The sequence below is a fragment of the Patagioenas fasciata genome, chromosome 3 (assembly GCF_037038585.1).
Source record: "Patagioenas fasciata isolate bPatFas1 chromosome 3, bPatFas1.hap1, whole genome shotgun sequence".
NCBI classification, from domain to species: Eukaryota; Metazoa; Chordata; class Aves; order Columbiformes; family Columbidae; genus Patagioenas; species Patagioenas fasciata.
The window spans coordinates 91954446-91981315 of record NC_092522.1 but is presented as its reverse complement, the minus strand read 5'-3'; the positions used below and the strand labels follow the sequence as shown (position 1 = coordinate 91981315).

Sequence of the window (26870 nt, the reverse complement as noted above, 5' to 3'; positions counted from 1 at the left end):
CCTTAAGAAGACCGACAGAACTGAATTCTCAAGTGACTTGAGATTCTTGTATGTTAAATCTGATATGGTATTTCTTTTCTGGATATGTCAGTACAACATGTTAGAAAAAAGGATTGATGTCAAATGATTCTGTTCAGAGAGCAAAATGCCAGAGCTGTCCAAACCTGGAGCTAATCTAAGCATAGAGTTATGAAGTATTGATGTACGTGTGGTATCTTAAATTGGGAGGAAATAATTTCCTTACGTCATCTCACTGAAGAGTGATGCACAGTAACTTTATGAAAGGCCAAACTCATTGTTTTATGTTCATTTAATTCTGTACATACTTGATGCTTCACATGTGTTTTACTTTGGACCTATTTGCTATTTTATTTGGACATGGGCAACGTTTAAGTGCTTACAAGGTTATTCTCACTAAATTTTTCCATGATTTGGGGGTTTTCTTCTAGAAAGCTCATTTTTTTTTTTCAGAGATTTAAAAAAAAAAAAAAAAAATCTAGGATTACAAACTTCTTTTAAAAGGTACTCATTTTAGCCATGCAAAATTTCTCATGTTGGTTATGCGCTTGAAAGGTTTTTTGAAGGTCTCAGCTTAAACTGTCTGTGGAGCACCAACTCGTCTCACTGAAGGCAGCTGTTCTCAGTACATGTGTGTGCATATGATCTAGCCATCGTCACTCTCTCTGTAGTTCAGGGAGGTAAAAATGTGTTTCTCGGTCATCACTTAATCTGATCACAAGGTAGATGTATAAATCACTTTTTAACGTTAGAAATCTCTGTTTCTGCCCATTGATCAAAAAGGAAGCCTAGACAACTAGTTTGGCTGTAGCCTCCTAGACTGCAGATTTCTGTACTCAAGAGGAGATAAATCTTACCTCTAAAATGTTACTCAAATCCCGAGGGATTATGCTTGCTTATGTTCTTAAGTGCTGTGAAATTGTTATAATTGGGGAATGTTAAAAGGCTCTAAAATTTTTTTCAATTTGTTGATGTTATTTGGTTTTGGAGAATTTATATGACTTGATTTTAGAAGCTAAAATTATTTAAAAGTTAAATTGTTTGAAGAAATAAATCGTGTTACATTCAAATCAAGTTTCCTTGTGTTTTTGGCATAATGTATTTTAAATATTTATTATTTTCAGTATCACTTCAGTATCTTGAGTCCATATAAAAAAATATACTGGAGGAATTTTTTAGGTTTGTGGTAGTAAAACCAAGTTTTTCCCTCAGAAAGTATGTCCACATTACATAACTTTATGTATTCTGTGTATATGTTGTTTAAAAATGACACTGTAGAGTAGCCTTGGTGTAATATACATTTTTACAATAAAAATTCCTTAATTGGAACACAAGACATACTTTAGTTCATCTTGATTACACGGCTGTCCCATTATCATTATTTATTATATATACAAAAGGCAGTATTATGTTAGGCATACCAATTAAATCAGGTTTATTTTATTGTTGCTTAATGTTGTGGCCTTATGTGTCTGCAACTCAGCTCAGTTCCAGTAGAGCACTCACAGCATTTTGTATTTCATTTTGTGCTCTGTTATAATGAGTCAGTGTCTTGGTTGCTATTGTTTAATACAGAATGAGGTTACAAAGATGTGGGTAATTTTTTGCCTCAATCTGCAGTATGTAATTGACAGACTAGTTAAAGTAAAAATCAGGGCAACAAAACACTTTTCTCCTAATAAGTTTGTGCCTTTAAAGACAGACCATGCACTTAAATTTAGAAGGAAAACCATTTTTTGGTTATTCATCGTACACTATTATTTAGGACTGTCTGAAGATTTTTAGCTGTGTAGTGGTGGTGAGTGGCAATTTGTTTCTGTTCTGACAAATCTTTTTATATTTCCCATCTATTTCAAAAGTGAAGGAAACTGAGCCGTTGAATGGCCTGGAAGTTAAATGAATTACAGTCTATTTTGTGTCTTAATTAATTTTTAAAATGTTCAATCTTAAATGATAATGAACTGAATAACAAATAAATGTCCTGTTGTAATCAATAAGGTTTTGTGTATGACATTTGCAGAGGTTTCTTCCGTTATTAGCCATGAATTTCGTAGGCAAACTTAGAGATCATGCCGAAGGTATGCAATTCTGTGACATAAATGGGTATTACTCAAACGCTGAATTATTTCAAGCAAGTTTGGGTTTTGGTTTTATTTTGAGGTGCCTTATAATTTTAAATCACAATAGAACTTCACCCCTTTCCCCCTGCCGCTCTGTGACTTCCCTGTTTCCAAGGTGTCAGAAAACAGCATGTAGCACTCAGAAAGGTGAATTATCTAAAGTTATTCACCTCCCTTACCCATAAACACCTCTAAAAGACTTCTTAAATGCTCTAGAGCTGAGGATTCACCTGCGTAAACTCATCTCTTGATGGCTGGGTGCCGCACATGAGAAATACAGAGCTGGCTAAGAGACACCAATGGTCGTGAGCCCAGGAGCTGGGGTGGGCTCAGCCCAAGATCACTGTGGTTTTTTCCTCAGGTAGAATTTTGATCTGACTGCAGACTTAACTGTACCACTTTCTGAAATACTGTTTGAGAGACCGGTTCGTCTCGTTCACGTACACTAATACAGAGAATAATGAAGACATCATCCCTGCACTTCTGTTAAAGACAGAAAATTACTGTTATCCCTGTCAGCCTGTTGTTGCCACTAGTTCAATTCTGGCATGAGGTAGAAAAACCCAAATAGCATCCAGGAGTATTTTTTCCTCTTGAGACTTAATTTGGTGTTGTGTGCAGCACTGAAGGCAACTGGTGTGCATTCTGGGGCTGAGCTGTTCGGTTGTGTGTAGTTAACAGTGGAAAAAAAAATAAACAGTGAAGAGATAAAAGGTGGAAAAGCATCTTTTGACAGCTAAGAGAATGCTAGGGGCGGAAGGGGTGCTTTTATGCCAGTAGTGGGCTCAGCAAATTGTCTTTGCTTCTTGAAGATGTTTGACCTTGACTTCCAGACTTTGACAATGTGATATCAGTGTGAAAGTGGGTACCACTAACTAGCAAGATGCATAAGCAGCCCTTTTGTGAGGTTGCAGATTTTCTGGAAATAGAAGATTTTATAGCTTGCTAAAGGGACTGTGATGAATGGTTTAAGTTTAGATGCATATTTCGTGGCTTTCATGGATGTTTTCAGTTTTTAATAACAATGAATGATTTGAATGAATTGTTTAGGTTTTTTAAACAATAATGTGAAAGCTTTGACCTTTGGGGTTGAATGTATGAAGTTTCTGACTCAGAAGAAAATAAAAAAGGTGATCATCTGAAAATAGTGGTGTTTCTTTCTAATTAGTGGGAGTTATTTCCTCTTCACATGTTGCAGAAAGCCTGAAAAATAAGGCGAGACTAACCAGAAAGGTATCTTGCTATACTTAATGGTGTAATACGAGCTGCTGCATCAAATGCAGTTGCAAAACAGTGGGCTGGCAGGTTGGTAGAGTAGGGTAATGTTTATGAATCACATTTACCCCAGTTCCTTCTGTTATTCCATTTCCTGTTTAAGGTCCTCAAATGATCTTATATCACCTCTTAGTTCCCCTTGGTTGTCTAACACAGAGCAGTACAGGGCAGTTCATGACTTATTTTATAATTATTTCAGCAACTGAATGATTACTCAGCAGCTTTCCATGGCCGGGACCTTGGTGGGGCCGTGGGTCTCTAGTGCCCTCTCCCTGGATGAGTGTTAGAAGGCTGGAGAGAGGTGAGGAGTCTCTTTCTCATGTTGGAAACCTGGAGACCCTGTCCTGTTTGACAGCGATTTTGGCCGATCCTGTCCTCTGAGTGCCCTTCCAGTACCAGACTGTGGATTGAGGAGGTTGCACAGGACACTTGTCACTGGATAGTGTCTGTTGTTAGGTTGCTGCACTGAAAGCCCAGAAGCAGGGCTTTCAAGGGGTTACTGGTACCCTTAACACTGAGTAAACGCACAAATGGAACTGTGTTAGTAAGTAGTTATTCTTGCTGAATAACTTCAGTACCAGATGTGTTTTCATGGATAAATCTTGATCCTTCCAGTTCCTGTCGCACTTTATATTGGCATTAGCAGCAAGGGTCAAACTAGTGACTTCTTTCTGCTCTTGTCCTGATACTATTCCTAATCAAGGAAAATTTCTGGTTTAGTTCGAAACCTCTTTCCACCTAACCACTGGTGTCATTTCTGTGCTGATATGAGCAAAAATGTTATTGATAAAACTGTGTAACTGCCAATATGCTTTTAGTGGAATGTATTTGCATTTGGTGGTCTTGGGTACAGCACTTCCTGACAGCAACACATTGTTGTGCAGTTTTTACTAATGCACAGTTGGCCATCATCCCCATATTTCTAGCAACATCATCCAGTGTGTTATTTTCTAGGAGACTTTTTACAGTGGTTTCTGAGAGAGCAGTTGTCCTTTTAGGGAACTGTGAAAAACTTGTATCAGCTCTTAAAACTTCTGCTTTTCATTCCACAAACTTCTCTTTTCATGATCATAAAAGAAGAAAAGAGAAGAGACATGGTGATAGTGATGGTAATAGAAAGCTGGTGAAAGAGGAGTATATTTTCTTTAAAAACTTTATGGAATCCACTGTTTCTGGAAATACATGCAGGTATATCACCATTTGTCATTAATTACCTGGTTTTAAAGAAGATATTGAGATTCCAAGAGAATTACTTGTCCAAAACATTCTCTGATTGTGTCCTGTTCCTCAGTAGAACCACCTTTGTGATCTGTGCTACTTTTTTTTTTTTTTTTTCTAATTTTAACAGCATGTCTACAAGTTATTATTCCAGAAAAGGAGTGATTCTTTTTCTGCAGAGTATGTCATTAAACTCCTTCAGTGTAAAGCACTATTACTGTAGAAGTGAGTCTATACAAGATGTTAAAGAGAAAAAGGCCTCCCTCAAAATCCAAGTTTCATTACCCAACTGTGTGCTAAGTGTTGAAGTGGGATGCTATTTAAGATTTTGATTTAAAGCAAAATTAGGTAAGATACCATGGTTTATGTGATCTATTAGGGATACATCTCCTGTAGGGAATAATATTTTGTCATGTTTTGTTGGAGCAATAAAGGACTCAGCATTCCAATTCAATGTGAATCACGCAAAACCATTTATTACAGAAACAAGTCTTCTTATATACGCAACTATTCTCTAATCACGCGTCCATGCTCCAAGCATGGATTCGCTAAATGAGTATCATGGGCACTCCGCACGCTGGAGCCCCACCGATGATAGGTCCGACAATTCACGCCATGCTGAGGCCCTGTTAATGAAGAAACGCCCCTCTTTCTCACAGCAGATTCTGTTCTCAGCTTCTTGAAGTGGCCTTGAGATTCCTTTGGGCCTGACTAATTCAACAACATATCTCCATCTAACGAAACCCCTCCACAATGTTGAGAGTGAAAGAACCTTTTGCTTCTCTGTGTAGTATTATCAGCATGTACACTAAGGTTTTTGCTCTGGTTAAAATACAGTAGTCCCATTTAAAACAAAGTAGAAAAGTTGCTCTCTTTAGTTTGGTAATAAGTGGTGAAAAAACACTATTAAAGCAGCATTTCACACTTCTAAATTTCCTCGAGCTGTAGAAATTGAATTTCAACTATTCCCATTCCAGTTCCTTGTAATGCTTGTCTACTTATTAGATTATTTTTATTAGGGATTTTTTGACTCTAAATAATTTGATTTAAAGTTGTGAGCCGAGATGTGTAAAATCACAGTGATCAAACAGCTAACTTTGACTTTTCTGTGTAGTAGTATGTCACATTAGTAGAGAAAAAACACAGCATGATAGAAAAGAAGGCATTGATGGTGGCTCTTTAACAATAAAAGGCACCTGAGCATTTGTGAAATGCTGAAATTAAATACCGTCTCCTGACATATGCTGGAATATTGGTCCTTCTGCAACTTCTCTGAATGTAGTTTAAAAGAAAATGCTTGTACTGACAAAGCATTTTATGAAGCACAAAGCAAATCTTTATTTACCTTATTATGAAGGAGGTGAATCAGAAAGCTTTTGCAAAGTAGTCTCTGGAGGTACCAAAATAAAAAATTAGCAGTGAAAGCCATTTGTAAGACATGTTTCTGCCTGCTTTAATTTGTGGCTCTGTGCTGCAAAGGCACTTCCAAAGAATGAAACTTGACAGATATTGTTTGAGTGATACCTGGGTGAAACTTTTAGTAAGAAGATGAGGTAAGTTGGGGAGCACCTTTCAGGTTCAAAGCCGAAGATTTTTTTGGATACTTTACTGTTACTACTTATTTTTCTTTCAGTGTGGTTCCATCTATTTCCCTTTATTCACAGCTTTGAAGGCAGTTCAATTACTTGCATGGTTCTGTATTTGTAAAACATTTCCTTTGATGTGCAAGACAAACAAGAGTCTTGCATTAGTTTGTTGTCCCACAGAGATGCTGATCCTTTGAGGTTGAGAGAATTAACTTCTGCTTTTTCATTGGAATTCTTTGATATGAATAGAAAAGTTGTACAAAATAAATTTTTACAAGTAAAAAATTTCACAAAAACGACCATTTATGTAATGTAGAACTGCTTTAAGCAGTGGATATAGATAGTATAGTTCAGTTTCTAAAGGCTTACTCTTTCATTGGATTTAGGACTGCACTGGTGGCTTAGACTAGGTGCTTTTACCCTGACACAAGGAAGGAATGTAGTGTTTCAAGTGGAGAGCAGTAGCTCAAAGCACAGCTGTAGGGAGGTGAATGCCTTGTGTTCTGTACATTTCAAAGTGTAAGTGACCGGTGTGTCTGAATGGACCCTATGCAAGGAATGTGCAAAAATTGTTTGTGCGTTTCAGAAGTATTTGAAAGGTGAAAGAAATATTTTAAAGGCAGATCTTGCTGTATGTGCCTCAGTGGATAAATAAATGTGTCATGATTTATGACATACTGTCCAAAACTGGGGAGAACTGAAGGTAGAAATCAGCTCAGTGACAGCAAGTGATGTGGTGAAAACATAAAACAAAATACCTTGTTCAGACTCACCACAACTTAATATAGTGCTTAGCCTGCAGTTTTCTTGATTAACAAGAAAAAACAGTATGATGAACAATTTTTAGATCTCAAGGCTAAGAAGGCCAGATGTCAAGGCATAGGAAGTGATGTTTTTGTTTCGTTTCAGGTCTTTTTGTTATTATTATTTTTCTGGAAGTAATATTTTTTGAAGTAAAGAAATATAGTGAACTACTAAATGGAAGTGGTGTGGAATTATGAAAAAAACCGTATGCTAATTAGGCTGGATATTATTAGGTATTTTTAATTTCATGTTTTCTGTTCCTAGGTTCTGTACTGTTACCCATGACATAATCATCTAGATAAATCTTTTCTTCTTCTGGCTCCTATAATGCCTTTTAGCCAGTCCTAACTCTTTGTAACAGAGCTGATAAAACTGTCTTTTTCGGTTACCTTACTAGCCACTTGTATCCCTCTGAAGCTGTCTGCATAGACCTTTCTGCAGGCTTGAGCCTTAATGTAGACTTAGAACTGCAAGTGCAGCAATGCCAGGTATCTGAAACAAGAAACTAACAAGTTTTATCTTTTGAGCACTTGGACTTTTTGGTACATTTTGAAGAAATTGTACGTGTTGTGTTTATGTATAAATAACCCCATATACATTCTTCAGTCATGGGTTTAGGATTTTTTTGTGGGGTAGAGTAGTCAGGGTTTGGTTTTTTTTTGAGGTTACTATTTTTAGTGTTTTCATCTTTGTTTTAGTGGAGATAAGATTTGCTTTTAAATTTTTGCTAGGATAAGCCTATTTGAAATGCTTGCTATTTCCACAATTATTCTCAAACACTGCCTGTTATAGCTGAAGTGCAGGTCATGTATGTTTTATTCTCACATTGTACACAGATGCTTATATTTCTACTCTTGATTATCTAGGCATGCACTAGAAATAAAATAATTGGTCTCATTGAATAGTTTTCAAGACCAAGAAAATACTGTGCATAATTAGCTTAATAGGGTCTTAGTTACTTTTTTTTGTTTTCTGTTTTTCTAATATAACAGAAATCAAAGGTGGAAGAGAAAATCAAGTTTGGTATTTGAAAATATCAAAACTAGCATTGGCTTTTGCAATTATCCACTCGAAACCACCAGGGAAGAGTTGCAAAGAATACACTGAGCACCTTGCCAAAACTGTATCTGAACGAGATTTTGGATGGAAATCGAAAGTTGAAGTGCTGGAAGCTGAAGTTCTTCGATTACGTCAGGAACTTCTTTTGAACAAGGTCTGTCCAAGATTCTGCTTGGAAAATGGTAAGCTTCTGAAACAATTTCTGACTATGTCGCGGTAGCAAGGAAGCAGCTTATACATTGCCTGCACCATTTCTTGTACCTGAATACAGGAGTCTTCAGTGTACAGCTTTCTATTTTTCCCAAAGCCCTGAATACATTTGCAATGGAATTGAGTTTGAGAATTTGATGCTTACTCAAAAGTTACATTTTTAACCTTCAGAATCAATATGTATCATATGGAATAATTCCACACAAAATTGCTGACACAAAATGTTACTCTGTAACCTCAGGGATATTAGTTTGTAGGAATATTGATGTACCGTATTTATATTTGGAATATATCTTAAAGACATACTGAATTTTTTTTTTTTTACCACTTTGAAGATGCTTCAAATCAGAATTTAAGCCTAATTTGTTGAAAGCATGAATTCCTAATGTGTATAGGAGAAAGGCTGGGCAAGCAAAGGACTGCATGGCTGCTATTTCTGTTAATGTATTTAAACTGCGAGTCCTGTGGATGTTTACTACGACATATGATAAAATACTGTGAGTGTGATATTCTAGGATTCAGGAAGACTGTTAGTTAAAGAATATGGAAGAAAAAAAGTTATCTCAAACAGCACTGTTTCTCCCACTTGCTCATGTTGAGTAAAATCATTCTCTGAGAGATCGATGGCACAGGATGAGCTTGGAAATCAGGCAGTAGAGGATGCCTCTGGGGAGATAGTTCCCCTGGGAGATGGAGGTCAAAATGCTCTGAGCTGAAGGAGAGAGACAGCTCACTGTTGAGGAGAGCTGTAAAATCTAAAGGTATAGCTAGTTGCTTTATGACTTGAGATTTTTAGAAGATTCCCTGACAGAGAACTTGATGAAGCTTTACTGAAATGCTTTTGTACTGAAACGGTGGCTGGTAGCTTCTTTATTGCCTTGTGAAAAGTTTTCTGGGTCCTAACTTTGACTGAGAGGGGGAATGTATTAAATTTTAGCTAAAAGCCCTAAATATTTTTTTTAAATGGACCTTTCTCTCTAGAGAAATTATTTCATGACTATTCATACTTAGTTATCGTTTGTGTGTCTATTCTCTGTGACCTATTCCAAATGTGAAGTTTAAGAGAAAAAGTTTTGAGCTGCTGTTTGCAACAGGTGTCTTAATGTTGTGAAGAACTGATTGCATATGATGCATATGATGAGGAGACATCTAATGTCTAGAGAGGATGTTCTAGTTCTGGATTAAGCAGAACATATGAAGATGCTAGAAAGGAAATTAATTCATCTGCCACTTCTATATTCCAAGTCTAACTTTTATCACAAGCTGTGGAACTGAGCAATATTGGTATCTCACTTGCCAAAGTAAACTCTTTTAGTTGTGAGACAGGCAGAGGAAAGCACCTGTCCCTGGTGAATAACACCTCTTCCAAAGGATGCTAATTTTCATTGCCCTAGTAACAGTGAGGTCTCTTCACTGACCTAAAATGATAGATCCAGTCTAATTTTAGATGTCTTACAGCTGCACTAAATTTTCCGTCATTTCTTCATTATCTGTATAGGGAAATAGCACACTTACTCTACAATTTGTGGTTCCCTTGACCCATTGCAGTGTTCACTGATATGGATATGGTGAACCATCCACAAAAGACATCCCTCTCCATTCTACAACAATAGGATGACTGGCTTAAAAAAAAAAATCCATGATTCACAAATCGCTAACCTGTTCTTCATAGATTTATTTTTTGGGGCCTCAGCAACCTGTTCAAGCATACTTTGGATAGTTGACCAAGTCTCATTTCAGTGAAGCCAAACTTTAATTTCAGTCTGTGTTTAGCTAATGGAATCATAAATAGTAGAGATGAGTATGTGATATTTGCAATCCTTCTATATACCTTCAGTTTCTCCAGAGTACAAAATCAACACCCTACTAATTTGAAGGACTGCTGTGTAGCTGCTTTTCTGTTCCAATATTTGTTTATGGTAATGATTGCACTGTTGATAAATCTGCTAGAAAGCCTTTTGACGTATTAAATATCTATGGGAGATCACATCAGCCCCATTTGCATCATATGCTGTCCAAGAGGCGCAGGGCATAGTCTTCCCCTTCAGTTTCTCTTAACTCCTTGGGTGTAAGAGAGCAAAAATGTATGGAAAATCTCAACAATATTGTAATTTCTATTTCTTCATACCAGTTTCCTTAACATTGAAAGGACACTTTCGAGCTCTAACTTTGAGTTGGCCATTTTTTGTGCCATTTCTTTCTTTGGGCTGTTTTTATTTGTTTTTTAAACCTTGGTATGACATGTGAACTCTTCTGATAATGGATTTGAACCGTATATTATTTTGTAAAGATGTTCTTCATCAGACAGATGTAATTGCTGAGTGAGCATTTGTGACTACAGTTACATTGGAGACAAATGCTCAGTCTCTTGATTTTGAGTAAGGAAAGATCATTACTGATACCTGGCAGTATGTCTGTTGGTGAGATCTGTGCACTCTTCTGGTGATCCAGTTGATGATACATGTATTAAAAGCAGAAAACCCGTATTTGACATTTAAAGGAAGATGGTCATAGAAGCAAGGCCTGCCTGAAACAGGGGCCACTCTACCACTGACATCTTCTGCTCTGGGAAAAAGAAAAAATCCTTTCTTGTGTGTTGTGCCAGTTTTGAGATTTTCTTTCAAGTCCATAGATATTAAAAGCTAAAGGGTGGCAGTTCCTGAGGTAGGAAGGCACAAGGAGCTTGAATCTAAGTTCAGAGGAAAAGTGATATAAGTAGTGATACATCCTGTTCACCTGAAAACTCCTATAGATTCATCAAGCCATTATTATGCTTTGTTATTGATTGTATATTGCCCAAGTTTAGTACCTAATATCACACCAGAGAAGTTCCCTTTAGAGCTGAGGATAACTAGGATGGTTCTTAGGGCTGAATAATTTACAAATATTGTGTATCATTTTCTTCCCTTAACTTGTTTCTCCAGCTTCATTTTTGGAGTTGATGTTCTGCTTAAAACAATGCAACCTCTTATAAGAATTCAAACCCTCAGCTTCTCTTTGGCTTTTTTGTATTCTGCTTAGCAACTCTATAGTTGCAAGAATACCAGGGTTTCACAAAATCCATCACTGGAAAAATCTCATGCAGCAAGGATACTGCATTTAGGTCTGCTGATGCCTATTGGGAGCTGAAGTGCTCAAGTCCTTCAGCCAAGGTTCACTTTGCAGCTGCATCTTCCCTGCCCTGCACTCACAATGTGAGAGCTTCCCTCTCCCATCTGCTGTTTGTAATAGTAATAATAATAGTAGGTCTTTCAGAAGCTTCAGGAATTAATAGAGACTGCCCATGGAGTTTTATTTCTCTGTTGTGAGAAATTTGGTGGCTCTTTGAAGCTGTGATGCCTGTTTTCCTTTTCCATGTAAAGTTGCACACAGTATAGATGCACATGAAGGAGAAAGAAGTATTGATTTTTACAGATAGCTAATGAAAATTATTTTTGTCCTACCTGACTAGTTCATTGTCCACAGAGACCCTAAAAAAGTTTGGGTTTTCCCACTAGGAGAAGGAGCGTGCTTTGCTACAGGTAAACTCTTTGATGGTATGGGTTGTTACAGTTTAACGTGCTGTTTATAAAATTGCTGTGGTATATATTCATTGACTGTACTGTGTCTGGAAATTCCTTATTTGACTTAAAGTGCAGCTGTCTTTCTGAATACAAGGGCACTAGTATTCCTTTTCCCTGCTGGTGCTTTTGGCTGTATGTCAGCCATCCAGGGAGGAGGAAAAGCACGTATTTTTGTAGTTGTCTGTTCATTATTTTTCAACTTGCCAGTATTGTCCTGGCAACTATCCTCATGGGTAGGAAAAAAAAAAATAATATTAGTCAGAGTTTCTTGCCTTTCTTTGATTCAGACTGAAATTTCACAGAGAGGAGGAGAGAAACTTGTTATTCCAAGAATAACAATACAAAATATTTGAGCATTCTGTTATCAGTTTGCTTCGGAGCTACATGAAAATGCAAAGGATCTTACAGAGTATTGATGAATTGGTAGATTCACGGATTGAAGCACCTGTCCTCTAAGACAAATTCCTCAGCTATTATCAGCTCATCGAATCAACAATCATATTGTTCCTTGGCAGCTTCTGTTAAAGAGATCTGAAAAGCCTGCAGCTGTTACTCCAACCTAAGAAGGCATCAATGGAATACTCTACCCTTTTTTGCCAAGTTGTGTTTTAGGAATGAGAATTTCAAGGATAGATGTTTATTGCCTTGGCTGCTTTAGACTCGTCCTCTTGAAGGGTTTCAAATCAGTTGTTGAGGGTATATTTTTAGCTGAGCTTCTGTTGAATATGTATTCTCTCTTCCCTAGCTTCACCTTGAATCTTGGTTTGTATTAGAATATTCCCTTCTTATGCAGCGGATAGGAATTTACTGAACTGTTTGTTCCTCTAATTAAAAAAAAAAGCAAAACCAAACAGATTATTCTCTCCCCACCCCCCTGCTTTTTTAGACTTGGTTTATTCTTCCTTTATAGATGATTTACAGTAGAACTACCATAGTGTGTCTGTGCGTTTAGGGAGATGCTGAACTCTGGAGTCAGAATGTAATTAACATGAATGTCTGATTTTTATAACTCTGTCCTGAGGCTGTGTTGACTTTTCAGGATACTGTTCCCTAAATTCTACTTCCTGTGTCAAGACATTTGAAGCAACTTGTATCTCTCTAGGGAGTAAGAGCCAGAGACAAAAATAATTTTGTGTGACCTGCTTCACTTCTTAACTTAGCATGTTTCTTGAGGCGTTTAGTTGTACATGTGGAAAAGGGGAGCAATTTCCTTTGTAGATTAGTATGAATGAAGACACTTTGAGCTTCCAGGAAGAAGAAAGGAGATGAGACTTGCTGTGAAACCAGAATCGTATAGAATTGGAACCAACCAGCTTATCAGCTGAAGTGAAACTGATTATAAATGATACACAACTCCAGGTTACCAGCAGCCTTGTTTTGGGCCACAGAATTCAGCCACCTCTTCTTTTTCCAATTCCCTTTAAGTCATGGCTTGGGTGTTTCTTGCTCTGCCAGGAGAGGCAGAAACACTGGGTGCTGAGCTTAAAGCCCCAGCATTTCCTTGGTTACCAAAGGAAGGGGATCAGATAAGTCCTGCTTCAATGAGAGCAGGAAGAGTGCTAGCCAGTCAAAATCTTTTCTGAATAATTTGATTTCAAACCTCTGAAAGAGCAAAACTTTCCACCATGGTTTAAATAACCTAACTTGTGATGTTTCCTCTGCCTCCTTACATTAAAAAGAGCAGTGGGAAAACATAATTGATAAGATTTTTTATTTTTTTAAGCTCATTTTCAGGGAGAAACCAATCACATTATTTCAGAAAGATCAGGTCAAAACGTGTGTATTTCCTAGTGAATGTGTTATCTGGAGCCTTTTAAAGGAGCCTTTCTTGTTAATGGTGGCAGCAGCAGTCCAAATCAGACTGAATAATAATGATAAAAACATACTAGTCTATTAGGACAAATTACTTCCCTCCACCGAAAGAAGACGAAATGGTGTGAAATGTTTATAGCTGCCCTCAATGGCACTTAGCAAAGATTTCAGTTCCTACAGCATGGTAGTAAGGTAGAGGAATATAGACTAGAATTTCCGAGTTACTGTGGTATGTTTATGTAAAAGCAATTCCTTCAGGTCAATATGTTTGAGTGAGCTGCTTTTATAGTTTGTTGTGTCCTGTCACCACTTTTTGCACCTTGGTATTTGGCAGGAAACAAGGAATGCAAAAGAAGGGCAGTTGCAGGGGAGCATCTTCTGGCTTTTCTACCTTCTCTTTTCCAAGGTGAGAGGATTCCCCATTGGGCAGCAGTCAACACTTTCTCTGGTGTCGCCATGGAAAACAGATCTGATTATTCTTGTCTGGTGCTTAGGGATGTGATATTTCTGCATAGAGAGATTCTTTCTCCCTCCCTCTGCCCCCCCATCCCCCTCCAAAAAAGTGCCCTTCTCTCCATACAGATCCATAAGGGCAGCCTAGTCTAGCTGTCATCTCAGCATCTTCTTTAAGGCATGATGGTGTCAGATGGTACTTCAAAAATGAACTGTCATTTGACATCTTAAGTGTACTAGTGTACTCCCATGCTTCCACCACTGGCGCTAATGCAAGTAGGCAGCATTCTTAGTAGTGTCTTGCAACAGAAAAAGTTACTTGTTTGTTTCTTTTTTAGGAGGGGAGCAGGGAATTGAGAACAGATACGTGAGATGACAAAAACAGGGTTAAAATATATTTAGCACAGATATATGGGAATACGGCTCTTGGAATATGATGATGAGATAAATCTGTTCCCCATAATTGTAGTGACACAATGGAGAACTTTATGAAAGCTGAAGCCTTTTCAGGATAATTAAATAAGTTAATTTGCAATCTGGAAAAAGCACCAGCTGGAGCGTAATGATTCATTGAAATCTCAGAGTACAACTCCTTCCATGGAAAACAGGTCTGTTTTGGTTGTGGAAACTTTCTGCCTTTGAAAGCAGATGCTGTCTGTCTGATCAAATGGCATTGCTACAGCTGTTCTAAGCACAGATTCGGGGCAAAGGGACCCGAGAAGCATCCTGTTTTCTTCCAGATTTCTGTATAAGAAACCCATTCAGAGGCAAAACCAAGCCAATTGTCCCAGTAACAGAAGCGGTTTGTTTTTATAAATTCCTGGTATAGATCTAGTTCCTGATAAGACACGTAGTTTTTAGGAATAAGGTTCGTAAAAGCCAGTGAAATTCATAATTTAGTGTAGATTCCTTTCTTCCGGGTAACAGAATGATAGTTTTGGGGAAAACTGAATGTATATGGTAAAAACTAGTTAAGAAATGTAGCCATGGCAATTAGGATCCTCTTGCCTCTAAGTCTACTGTAGTAGGATAAGAATCAGGCAGACTCACAGAATGGTTAGGGTTGGAGGTCATCTTGTCCAACCCTCTTACCAAGCAGGGCGACCTAGAATCACTTGTGCAGGACATTAATTCACTTTGTATATTGAAATATCTCCTATCTGGCTTAGAACTCAAATTTCAGTCATCTCATTGAGATGGTCTATATTGTGAAGTATAGGTTAGGTCTTTTGTCATTAAAGCTGCTTGAGAAGCACTGACTGACCCAAATCTTTGTTCATCACTTGATGATCGATCCTTCCATATCTTTGCTGCAAGTATTCTTCATTTGACTTGAACTACAGAAGATTTATGCTGTCTTCTACAGGATGTCTATATCCTCAAAATCCTTCACACTTTTTATTTAATTTTAAATGTTTAGATTATGTAAGCAAAACCCCTAACAAATTGATGTATATGCTTCTAGGCCTTGTGAAAAACATTTTCATTCCTGACATTGAACAATTAATTTGAGAATTTTAGATACTCAGTCCTGCATTCATTTCTGTGAATTTGTTCCTGAACGGGACAAAGTATGTCAGCATGAAACACCTAAGCTTTAAACAGAAGAGCTTTCTTTTCCATGGAAATGCAGATGTATGGGATACGCAGTTTCTAAAACGTCTTCATTTGGAGAATCCTGGGAGCTTTTTATTGTTTTTTCATTATTATTTCAAAATGCTCAAATATGTGAGATAATATTTCTTTGGTCTGATATATACAGAAGTCTGCATCATTTCCAGATCAGGACAACAATGGTGTGCTAAACAGATAGAAGTTCATAAGGGAGGAGAGAATTATTTTTTTCAACCAGCCAGCTTGGTTAGTGATGAAAACAGAAGAATAGAGACAGTCTTGCACAATAAGCCTATGAAGAAAAGGTAAAGAAAACAGTCAATATGAATAAGGAGATAATATTTTATTTTATTTTTTTTTTAAGATGAGAATAGACTTTATTCTTCGTTAATGGAAATTGCACTTGTAACAAACTGTCAAGGTTTGAAAGGTTTAACAAAACCAGGACACCAACCAATCAATGAAGATTTAATGAAGAATAACAAAGAGTCCTGAAAAATGCAGAAGTGGAGAAGTGAACACAGTAGGAAAAATATTAATAACTTCATATATGGTTTCATCTCCTTTTAGAAGTTATTGACTGAACACCTACTTAGAAAGCAGAACCGCAGTATCATCAGGTTTCTCAGGTTGTGATTATTGTTAGTCTTATTTTTAATTGTCTTCTTTTTTTTTTTTTTTAAGAAGTGGAACTGAGCCTATCAATTCTGAGTTTTAAGAGAGCTTTACATGTTTAAGAGCATTGTTTCTGATTTTCATGGGGTAATCCATGCATGTGCTCACAAAGTGAGAGAATGTAAACAATGTCTAGTGCTTGAAACTGAAGTAATTTTTGATTTGCAGAACTCAAACCATCTCTTCACTTGGTTTCTTACGCCTGGCACCTTCATGCCTATTTTCTGTTTTACAGTCCCTATTGGTAGTGTAATTTCGAGTATATTAAGTTTTTCAAAAGACTTGAAGGCCATCTTTTTTATTCCACAGCAATTTCATTGACTGAGGACCCTTCAGTTTTTAAATTTTGAACTACATATAGTGTGTGACCTTCCTCATTCACTCTCCCATCTGTAGCAGCTTGGCAGCACAGGTATCTGCGAAAGCATCTTCCACCGCCCCTGCTCCTGCTATATGAATATTACAAATACTGCCTCTCTTACTCTGCACTGGGTAGGGCCAGGAGCTGGGTTACTCATCTCTTCACAGCTCTGAAAATTCTTATGACCATACCTGCTGGCAACAGGCACTTGGGAGACAGAAGGTGTTTTCCTGTCCTAATGAAGTAACTGGCTCTTCTTTCTCCCTTTCATGTCCCTGAACTAAATCTTCATGTCCCTTGAAAGACTACTGGTTTTCAGGACAGTTTTTGCAGTAGTGGATATGTGTCAGTTCTTCAGCCCTTGCACCCCAAAGCTCTTGTGGTGACTGTATCTTGCTTTGTTTAGGGAGCACACAATTCTGATTTTCAGCTTAGGATCTTAATGTAGGAAGAAGCTAAAGTCCTAAAAAGGAATTAAGAGTTTAAATATTTCGTGAATCTGATGTGACATATTTCAGAAGGCTGTAAAATTGCTCATGACTTGGTATTTCATTACCTAAATAAAGGCATTGTAAGATTTTGTGATTAGCTCATCATGTGCACTAAATTTTTATATTTCTTGTTCCAGTATATTTAGAGTCAAATGTTCTTGAAATTACTGTTTAAAGATTATCATTATTGTGAGGCAGGCTTAAGGCTGTTCGTTTTTTTTGTTTTTTTTTTTTTAATTTTAACTCAATAACCATTATGACTGCTTTCTTATTTAAACAGTAAGTACAAAGTCATTAGTTTAAATTATTTCAATAAATAAATGATAAGCTGTTTCTAGACACTTTGAGGGAAATAATGAGTATTTCCTAGTGGCTCATTTATTTATTTTTTAAAAAGATTACTTCCGCATTCTCCAGAAATTACTAGAACATGAAAATGACAACATTTTTAAAGCCTTTTGTGTTATTCGTTGAACTGGAAATACACTGCTGTTGGGGACTTACTGTAACAGGGTTTTCTGGAAGCTCATAATGGGACAGATATCTCAGTGGGTAGGAACCTAAGCATAAATGCAATATTGTCTGCTGCTGTGGGAGTGTTTCATTGTATATGCTACCTCTTTTATTTGCTGGGAGTCTTAAGTTTGGTTCCTATGGATATTTCTGTATTTCCTTCTCTTCTTCCTTTCACCTCCGCTTTTTTTTTTTTTTTTTCTCTTCAAGAAAGGAATCAGTGACCATACATATGGGGTGTTTTGTATGTAATTCTTGCTTTGCTTCTTTTGACTCCTGGCATTACATTCTCATGAGCAATTTTCATATTGCCGCATCATGTTAAAAACAGGAACAAAATATCCACCTAGTGAAATTCACAGTAGATGGATTCCCTGGAAGGGCTTCTTTTCCTTGAACAGTACCAAAAATGACTTTCAATTTTTTTACTTCTGGCACATCTTTTGCTCGAAACCCTAAGGAGAGAATGCATGAAAGACTGATGCTTGTTTTTGTTAGTGACACCATGGGAACTGTGCTTTGCTTCGTTGCTTGCTTTCCAAGTTTGGGTATTCAGGGCATTTGGGAGCAGTGTTAAGATCTGAAATGCTAGGCTGGCCTTACAAGCCCTGCTTTTCCTATCTTCTGGAAATGTCAGTTGATTTCCTTACAGTTAGCCGTTGCATTGTGAGTCTGTTGATACCAATCCTGTTCAATTTTGAGTGTATCTGAATGTTAAAGGCTTTATATTCAACAGTTAATAAATAAACCACATTTCCAGTTTTGGTCTCAGTAGTAGCACCCTCATTGGATGATCTGGTGTGTTTTCTGAGACTGAAGTAATGGTCAAAATTCAATTTGAAATTGTAGTTTTAATGAAGTCTGTATAAATTTATTTGAGTAGTATTTCATTAGTGTACACAATTCTGTAGACTGCTGCCTAGTGATGTTTTCTGTGTTAAAAATGCTTTTTTAACTTACCGTGAAATACCACATTTATTTCTCATCAGGCCAAGCCATCTGTAAAATATTTTTCTTAATTTCAGAATACAAACAGAAAAGTATGATATTGCTTTGGATCCTTGTGGAAAACGTGAACAGTATATGCATGTTTTTCAGGTGTGAGAAGAGAAGCAGTTTGTGGCTGTGCCTCAGTGAGCAGGGCACAGCCAGGAGTTGGTCAGATGGGATTCTAGCCTTGCCTTGTGGCACTGAGATGTTTACACATGTTGGTCTTCGACTTCACTGCTCTAATGTGTCTTTCTTGTTTTGACTGCAACCTTTTGTCATAGGTAGCATGTAGCACAGAGGGAGTCTGTTGTCACCTAGTACTGCATAGAGGTGCTGACTTAAATGTATCTAATGCGTGACATAGGATGAAAGGCATTCTACAGTGGTGTACAAAAAATAATTTATTATTGTGAATGCAATGCATACCTTCTGTAATGTAGCTTGTGTCTTTGAAGAAGATGTCATGAGAGATACGTGGTGACTATATAAATTTTTGATTCTGAATGTTTTTCTTTGTTAAATAATAAAAAGCTCAAGTGTAATGTTCTGTTTGACTTTGACTCTGTTAGAATTCCTTCTGTGATCTGGGGAGAAAGACTAAAAGTGAAGGAGGAGATCATATTTGATTCATGTATAGAAATAGACCTCTACTGTCTTCTGAAAGCAGTCTGAGTTCTTGAGAGTGAAAGTGGTGAAAATATTTGGAGGGCCAGAAATGGACAGGTGCTTCCTTCCCTGGGAATTAATGAGAGTATAGATGTCCACTTAAATTGTTTGTGTGATGTCCACTTAAATTATGCATGTGAAAACTTACAACCATCAGGAAATCTAAACTTAAAATTGCTGTTCATATTACTATAAGCATAAAACATATTGTTCAGATAGACAGTACCTTCTGAAAGCTTTGTCTTCAATTTAAGGATGTCACCTTCTTCCACAGCTAAATTCTAGTCATGGGAAGTTCTTGGGGAGCAAGCATATGTATTTATTACATGATTTTTGTGTGGAAGCAGGAGGAGAAAGGGAATACAACACTTCCTATAAGTGTGTATTTAAGTATTACACGAATGTAACTTTCACATTTGTGTTTCAGGAAAACCAGATGCCTCTGCTGAAGCTCTTCTGGATCAAGAATGTGTAAACCCTGTGAGTTACTCAAGCCAGCTAGAAGACTCTGGATGTGATGTGTCTAATGACTATGCATTTGATTCTTTAGGCACAGCTTCTGATTTTCACCAATCTGAGCAAAATGTCGATACTTCTAAACCTTGGTTGGAAATGGTTCCTCCACTGAATCTTTGCTGTACTAGCAAGAAGGAATTTCTGACTGCTCCAGTGCAGTTTTTGCAACATCTACTTGAAATAAGAAGACTATCAGAAGGAGGAATTCTTCAAGCAGACTTCACAGAGCTGGAGAATGATTATTTCACTGTATGCAATTCATTGTCTCAGTTGCTTGATGGACTGACTGTTTTTTACAACAGTCCTAAACTTCCAGTTTCAAATTTTATTACAGAAGCGGTTTCTGTTTTGATCAGTTTGGTGACTGATACTAAATTATCTAATCATGTTTTGAAGAAATGTTTCAAGAAGCTGGAAGAATTTAAGAAAAGCCTAATTCAAATTATTTTAAGAAACAGCAGTGTCAATAGGGTAAGTGTAAAACTTTTTCCATCTTTCCTATACCATTTTAATATACCATAAAATTCTCCTGTTTTAACGCACTTTTTGAATATTAGTTTGTCTTACTGCATTTTGAAGAGTATTTCTCATATATTTGTGTGATTTATTTTTTATTTTTTGTGAAATGGACAATAAATTCTCTAAAATGGAGTGGTGTCAAATTCATTTCACTAGGGTGCACATTGACCTCGTGGTTGCCTTCAAAGGGCTGAATGTAATTTTAGGACTGTATAAATATAGAAGCAGTTACGTTTATACAGTCCTGAAATGATATCTAGCCCTTTGAAGGCAACCATGAGGCTGATGTGGCCCCCACTGACAATGAATTTGACACCCCTGCTCTACAGCATTTGAAAAAGTTCTTGCTCATGCATTCAACTTCTTCTAGTCTATTCCTGAGTACAGGACTTCTAAAAACTGTTAAAAAGCAGATTAAAACAACTTTATAGAAAATATGAGAGAAAAACACATCATTTCTCTTGCTCTATGAAGATATAGTATAGATGTTGACAAAACAATGACTGTACTTTTTTTTTTTTTAATTCTTTCTTGTGCACTTAGATTAAATAGCTTGGTTTGCTTAAGATAATCTGTCACTCACTAGACATTTGAAAATTTGTATTTTAACAATAAATCAGCAAATGAGTGAAAAATTCAGAAATGGCATGTCCCTGGCACAAACAACAGATAGGACTGAGCTGCATTTTGTCTGTGTTCATCATTTTGCGTGGTTCCAGTTATCGTCTTGTTAGTTTCCTCATTCAACTGAAATATCCCTACTCTGTCTTCACAAGACTTCCCATATGTTATGAAGTCCATTGCCTATGTAAAGATTTTCGGGTTTCATTCTGTCTTTTAGAGTAACATGGAACAAGTATGATGGTGAAATTGTTTGAATCTTGGATGTACCAAATTAGTGTCCACACCCCACTACCATTATAGTAAATGAGGATTGTATCCCTGTAAAATCCATGGAGCCTAAAGAATGCTGACCAGGTACTAGGTCCCTGTTTTAGGATGAGCTCTAGAATTGCCTGGACATCCTAGAGATCCTAGACATCTGCTACACCTGTGGGCAGATGTACCTATTTTTCTCTTACTTTAAAATGAATTCCGCTCACTATATAGCAAGTATTTGCCCCAAAATGTAAATATCAAACAAATACTATTACCAAACTGAGGGGCATGGAGTGGGGTGGATATGCCTATATTTTGGTTAGATGTAGGAAAACAAGAGCATTCAGAAGGAAACTTTCCTATACTGTAGCTTTCCAGGATTAGAACCTTGTATCTCTAATACCAGCATGCTTTTTATTTCAGTGTCACCATGGTATGGTACTTAATTTTTAATTAGAGGTGTCCCTGGCCAGTGTTTGGAAAGGATGTGAGTATACCTATCATTTTGTGTGGTATTAGGAATAGAAAGTCATGCAGGTGTGATGCCTTTTTTCTGTGTGTGTGATTACAAGGTACAGAACAAGAAAACTTGAGCAGGCATTCAGTAGGGACTTATTCATAGCTGATGTTCAGTGTTTCCAGTTCTTCCCCTCCTCTACCTGAACTGGAAGTTAAGAAGTAATTATAATAAAGTTAATTGTAGGAGCATGACCAAGAGGCTATCCAGAGAGGGACTGCTGGTTGATTGCAGTAACCTGGGGAAAGAACAAAAAGAAAAGTAAAGCTTAAGTGAGAGATGTCACATCTTAAATGATAGAAAATATCTTCATAGGTCTGGGACGTTTTGAGTCTGCAAAGTGGTTTTAGAAGTCATTCAGGAAGGATGGAGTATGTCCACATAATTTACAGGTGGCATATTTTCTCTGAATAACTTCATTGAAACAGATGGCATTTTATGCGGGTTTATATCTTCCTTCCACCAAAATATTAATGATGTTTCTTATCAGCAGCCTTTACTTCAATCAAACAGATTCAAAGAGTTTAAAAATAGTATAAAGCAATTATTAAGGAAAAATTGTGATAGTCTCCAGATTTCTAGGAAAAAAGGGCAAATGCTGTGTGTAGTAATTGCAAAGAGTTATCAAAAATTCTTTTCAGAGTTTTGGTTTTCTTTAAATTGAATTGAATATGGAAATAAATATGTAGAATTCAGAATTAGTAGTGGAAATTGTATAACTAATTCTTCATGTGCTGTGTACCAGTATATCTCCCAGGGACACATTATGCTTCAGTTTTAATCATCACTGTTTACTCAAGTGGTGATTGAAATATCAAGATTATAGGTTTAAAATAAAATTACCATTAATTACAAGGCTGTCATCTGGAAGGAGTGGCAAACTGTATGAATTTTGCTTCCACGAGGATGCTTAAATGCCTGCAGTATAAAAACATTAGGAATTTTGTTGTATCTAACCTTGCTAACTGTCAAAAAGCATTCATACAGCCAACCACCAATGTGGCTTTAGTGTTTGACACAACTTTCCCTTTGCCATCCTCACCTATAAAACTGTCAGGAGCTGTCAAGGAGAACAAAGGGCTGTGAGAAACACCTTCAAAAACTGAACAAAGAGAGAAATGGCTGTGGATTACACTTAATGCCTTGTCTTCAAAAGCAATCCCAGTGTTTTGCAGAGCAAATTAAATAACTTAAAAAACCTTTGAGAATTGGAAAAGAGATAATTCACTCTGCATTAGCTGTAAAGAAAGAAAAACAGCAGCAAAATTACTTGCTGTAACTGCTGAATCCCTTTGTTTGAGATGTTTCTAATTATAAAGCCCTGGAAGTCGTAGAAACCAGCAAAGGCATGTACAGTGAGTGTCTGGAGCCTGCCTGGAAACCCACTGAGGTGAACTTGAGCTGGCTGTAGCTTCGTAGTATGTGGAGTTAGATTTAAAAGCCAAATCCCTATAACAGAAATTAAGATACTTCATACACGTCTTATTTACATCTGTTATATATATAGCTATGCAAGACTTTGAAACAATTGTTGTTAAGGAATTCAGAGTCTCATTTGTTACTTTGGAGAGAGAAGAAAAATGCTTTTACATCTGGCTTCTTTCTGTGTGGTTCAGCTATATTCAAAGCTGTCATGGCCAAATACAGTCACAGGGTGCTGCATTGCAGAGGATTTATGTGATGTGATCCCCAGTGGTGTCACATTAGTTTAGCAGCATTGTTGACAGAAGTTCAGTTCACTGCTTGTACTTCTTTTATGTGCAGCTGATACTGTTGTTTGGAACATGACTAATGTATCAGTTGTGTGCCAAAAGATCCTGGCCTTGACCCTGGGTTCTGTACAGAGACCTGTTTCTGTTTCTTGGACCTCTTGTTTTAAGTAGATAAACACCAAACCAGAAGACAATGCCTTCAGAATTCTCTTGTTTTAAGTAGATAAACACCAAACCAGAAGACAATGCCTTCAGAATTCTAGAGTAAAGGCGAGCTATGTAGGGTTCTCAGGAGAGGCTGCTTTCTTGTGCCTTGTTCGTGTTCAACAACTACCTGGTCCATCTGTCCCACCTCACTCGTAATCTCTTTCAAACAAGACCCAGAAGGAAAAGAGCTGTGTTTCAGTGAACTGTGGTTGGTTGCTTCTTCTCATGCTGTGTTTAAAACATCAATACTCACTTCGAAGATGCTGTCAAGAGTCATTAATTGCCTGCTCCTTTCAAACAAAGAAGAAAAAAATGTTACATGCTGTTTCCTTCCTTTTTTTTTTTTTCTTTTTTTTCTTTTTTTTTTTAAACCCTTGTCCCCTTTGGAAACTGGCTACCCTACCTTTATGGTTGTTTTGAAGTTGTTTTAAGAGTATCTGGATGGATACTGGGACATGGCCATAGTGTCTAAGAACTTTTCTTATCCTGTTTGAGACTTTACTGCCCGTTTTCATTTTTCTCTGTCTTATGTTCCATATAAAAATCTTTATGTAGAATTTTGCAAAGTTTTGAATATTACTGATGATATATTCAGTAGAAGAGCAAATGAATGAATTCTAAGTAGTAGTTAAATACCTTTACTGGATGTTTGTGTGAGAAAGGATTCACAGTTCTTGAAAATATCAAGTTGAAATGTAGTACAGTGAAAAGCAGAAAGAGAGAAATGTTTGAATCTCATTGGCAGTTACATAATGAAAAGTATGGAAGTGTGTTTGTGCAATTGAGAAAGTACACATTCTTGAGAACCAGGGTTTTGAATCTTTTCTTATCTAGGATACAATGAATTTGATTCATTAATGACTGCAAAATGCCTGGAGGAGAGTAATCATAAACTATACTCTGATGCTTTTAATACATGCAACAGTGTATATTTAAAATATGCTCCAACAACTAGTTGTGGATGACAATAAATTCTCTCAGCCTGGTGTAGTTTGCAGTATCCTTTGTCAGCAACTGCCAGGACAGTACTTACCTTAGTTTATGAGAGTCTTGCTTGCTTAGGGACACAGAAGATTTAATAATAGTTATTCATGTCACTGGTGGCTCCCAAGTAAAAAACTAGTGGGCTTCTATTTTCCTAAATTAATTGAGCCCCGAGAGGAATATCACAGCTCTATTTTCACTAGCCAAATAATTTTACTTACCTAGTGGAAGAGGAGTTCATTTGTATGAATATCAAAATATGTTGCCAGAATTTTATGGTCTAGTAAGAGTCAATATTTGAGTCACTTGATTGTTGAATTAAATTTTCTCAGCCATCTATTTTTTCTATGTAGAGAGCCATTTAAGTCAAATTATAATCAAAATCCATTGTCTTGTAAATCACTGCAGTCTAAAGCAATAACCAAATTGACCGACTTTCATTTACTTCAATAAAGTGGATCATTGGAGTAACTAGACAGGAATGAATGAAAGAAGATTTTTGTCTACCTCTTAGGCTGTTGTCCACCTTCCCTCCTCAGCCAGCCTCAGCTGACATGTCATACACTAAAGCTACAATTATTGACACATTACAGGATGATGTTAGCAGGGTGTTTGTTTTTTTTTTTTTTTTACTGTTAGGGCAAAAAAGTTCTATTCATGGTTTCCAACCTGCCTGTTTTGTCAAACCATCTCTTTTCCTAATAGTAAATACTGTCATTGCCTGTTTTTATCCAAGTAATGAACTAGTATTCAGGGTATTACATATTATTCCCACTAGGAGGAGAATAAAATGATGGAATAGGTAGACCTTTGCTGTTCTGTTGATATACAAATTGAATATATATCGAGGCCCTTAATGCAAGAATACATGAAGTGTTGTTGAATACGATAGGAAATACATACCAAAAGCTGTTTGTTTGTTTCCTCTGCCTGTAGTCTCTCTCCAGTGAATGTTTTCTGTCAAAGCTCTCTAAACTTTCTGTAGCATCACATTAGCAGTGTCATTTAGTGTCTTTGGCATCTCTCTGATATTTGCAGCTGAGACCACGTGAAACAGCCACATCAGAACCCATCCCTCAGTCCTTCACTAATCATGCCTGTGTAAAAGTATTAAAATTTTATCTAGGCCTTGTTTTCTGTTGTTCTAGCTGTATTATTGAACAAAAGGACGTAGAATTGTTCTATTTTTTGGTCTTGAGTGTAATGTAGTCGGTGGTTATTCAAAGAGATGACATGACCACCTTAGTTTCGTCACCTTGCTTCCATCACATCATTACTTACTCCAGCTCTTTAGTTCCATTCTGATCACTTCCAGATTGAGGTCTGTGCAGTTCTTGCTGTAAGGATGAACTTTCTCTTCACAGAGAAATTCAGTTTGTTGCTTTTAACAGAAATTTTATTTTTTTTAGTAGTTGTTGTCGTTTGTTTGTGGTTTTTGTCTTGGAGAGAAAATTACCTTTTATATCCTCTAAGTTTTGAAGGTTGCTGTATATCCCAAGGGTTATTTGATAGGAGCCTTCAAGCATTGCTTTAAATGTGTGTACATACTTTAATAATGACAAGCTTAGGGTTTCTCTGTTTTTTTGCGTGTTTACTAGTGAACCTTTTCTCATAGCTTAAATTTGTCATGGTTTTCTAGGAAATGTTTTTGTATGCCCAAATAGAGCATGTGTTTGTGTTATGGCGATAGGATAGAAATGAAAAGTAAGCTCTGTAGAGCCTGTTGTCTACAGCCATTTCCAAAAGAACTTGAGTGTTCTTTGCCTAACTTTTTTTGTGCTAAACTCCTGCAGTGAAAACCACAGCCCTCCACTAGGTAGCTCTGTTACTCCTAGGTAATACCTTCCAGATACTTGGCATCTTTACATGGTATTCAAAGTAGCTCTCACATTGTGGGCAGAGGGAAGAGTGAGGAATTGGGAAATAAGCATCTGAAATCCATTTTCATTTGCAGGGACTGTCTTTAAATCTGAAACACTTAAATGAGACATTGATTTACATCCCTGAATTTCTTTAAGGATGACCAGCTCGCTTTTTGGTTTAAAAAAACCCTAAAAGCTAAAGAATACCTGTTTTCAGTAATTTATTCAGGGACTTTTTCTGATTGG

At 36.9% G+C, this 26870-nt stretch overlaps 1 protein-coding gene across 2 annotated transcripts in view; it reads left to right on the top strand.

Annotated features, from left to right (window-relative positions):
* MEI4 (meiotic double-stranded break formation protein 4) overlaps positions 1 to 26870 on the top strand; it is a 131836-nt gene that overhangs the window by 59474 nt on the left and 45492 nt on the right. For both annotated transcript variants that reach the window (XM_071806845.1, XM_065833162.2), the window contains 2 exons: positions 8014 to 8262; positions 19856 to 20415. In XM_071806845.1, coding sequence (XP_071662946.1) covers positions 8014 to 8262; positions 19856 to 20415 — 809 coding nt within the window. The remainder of the gene's footprint in view (positions 1 to 8013; positions 8263 to 19855; positions 20416 to 26870) is intronic.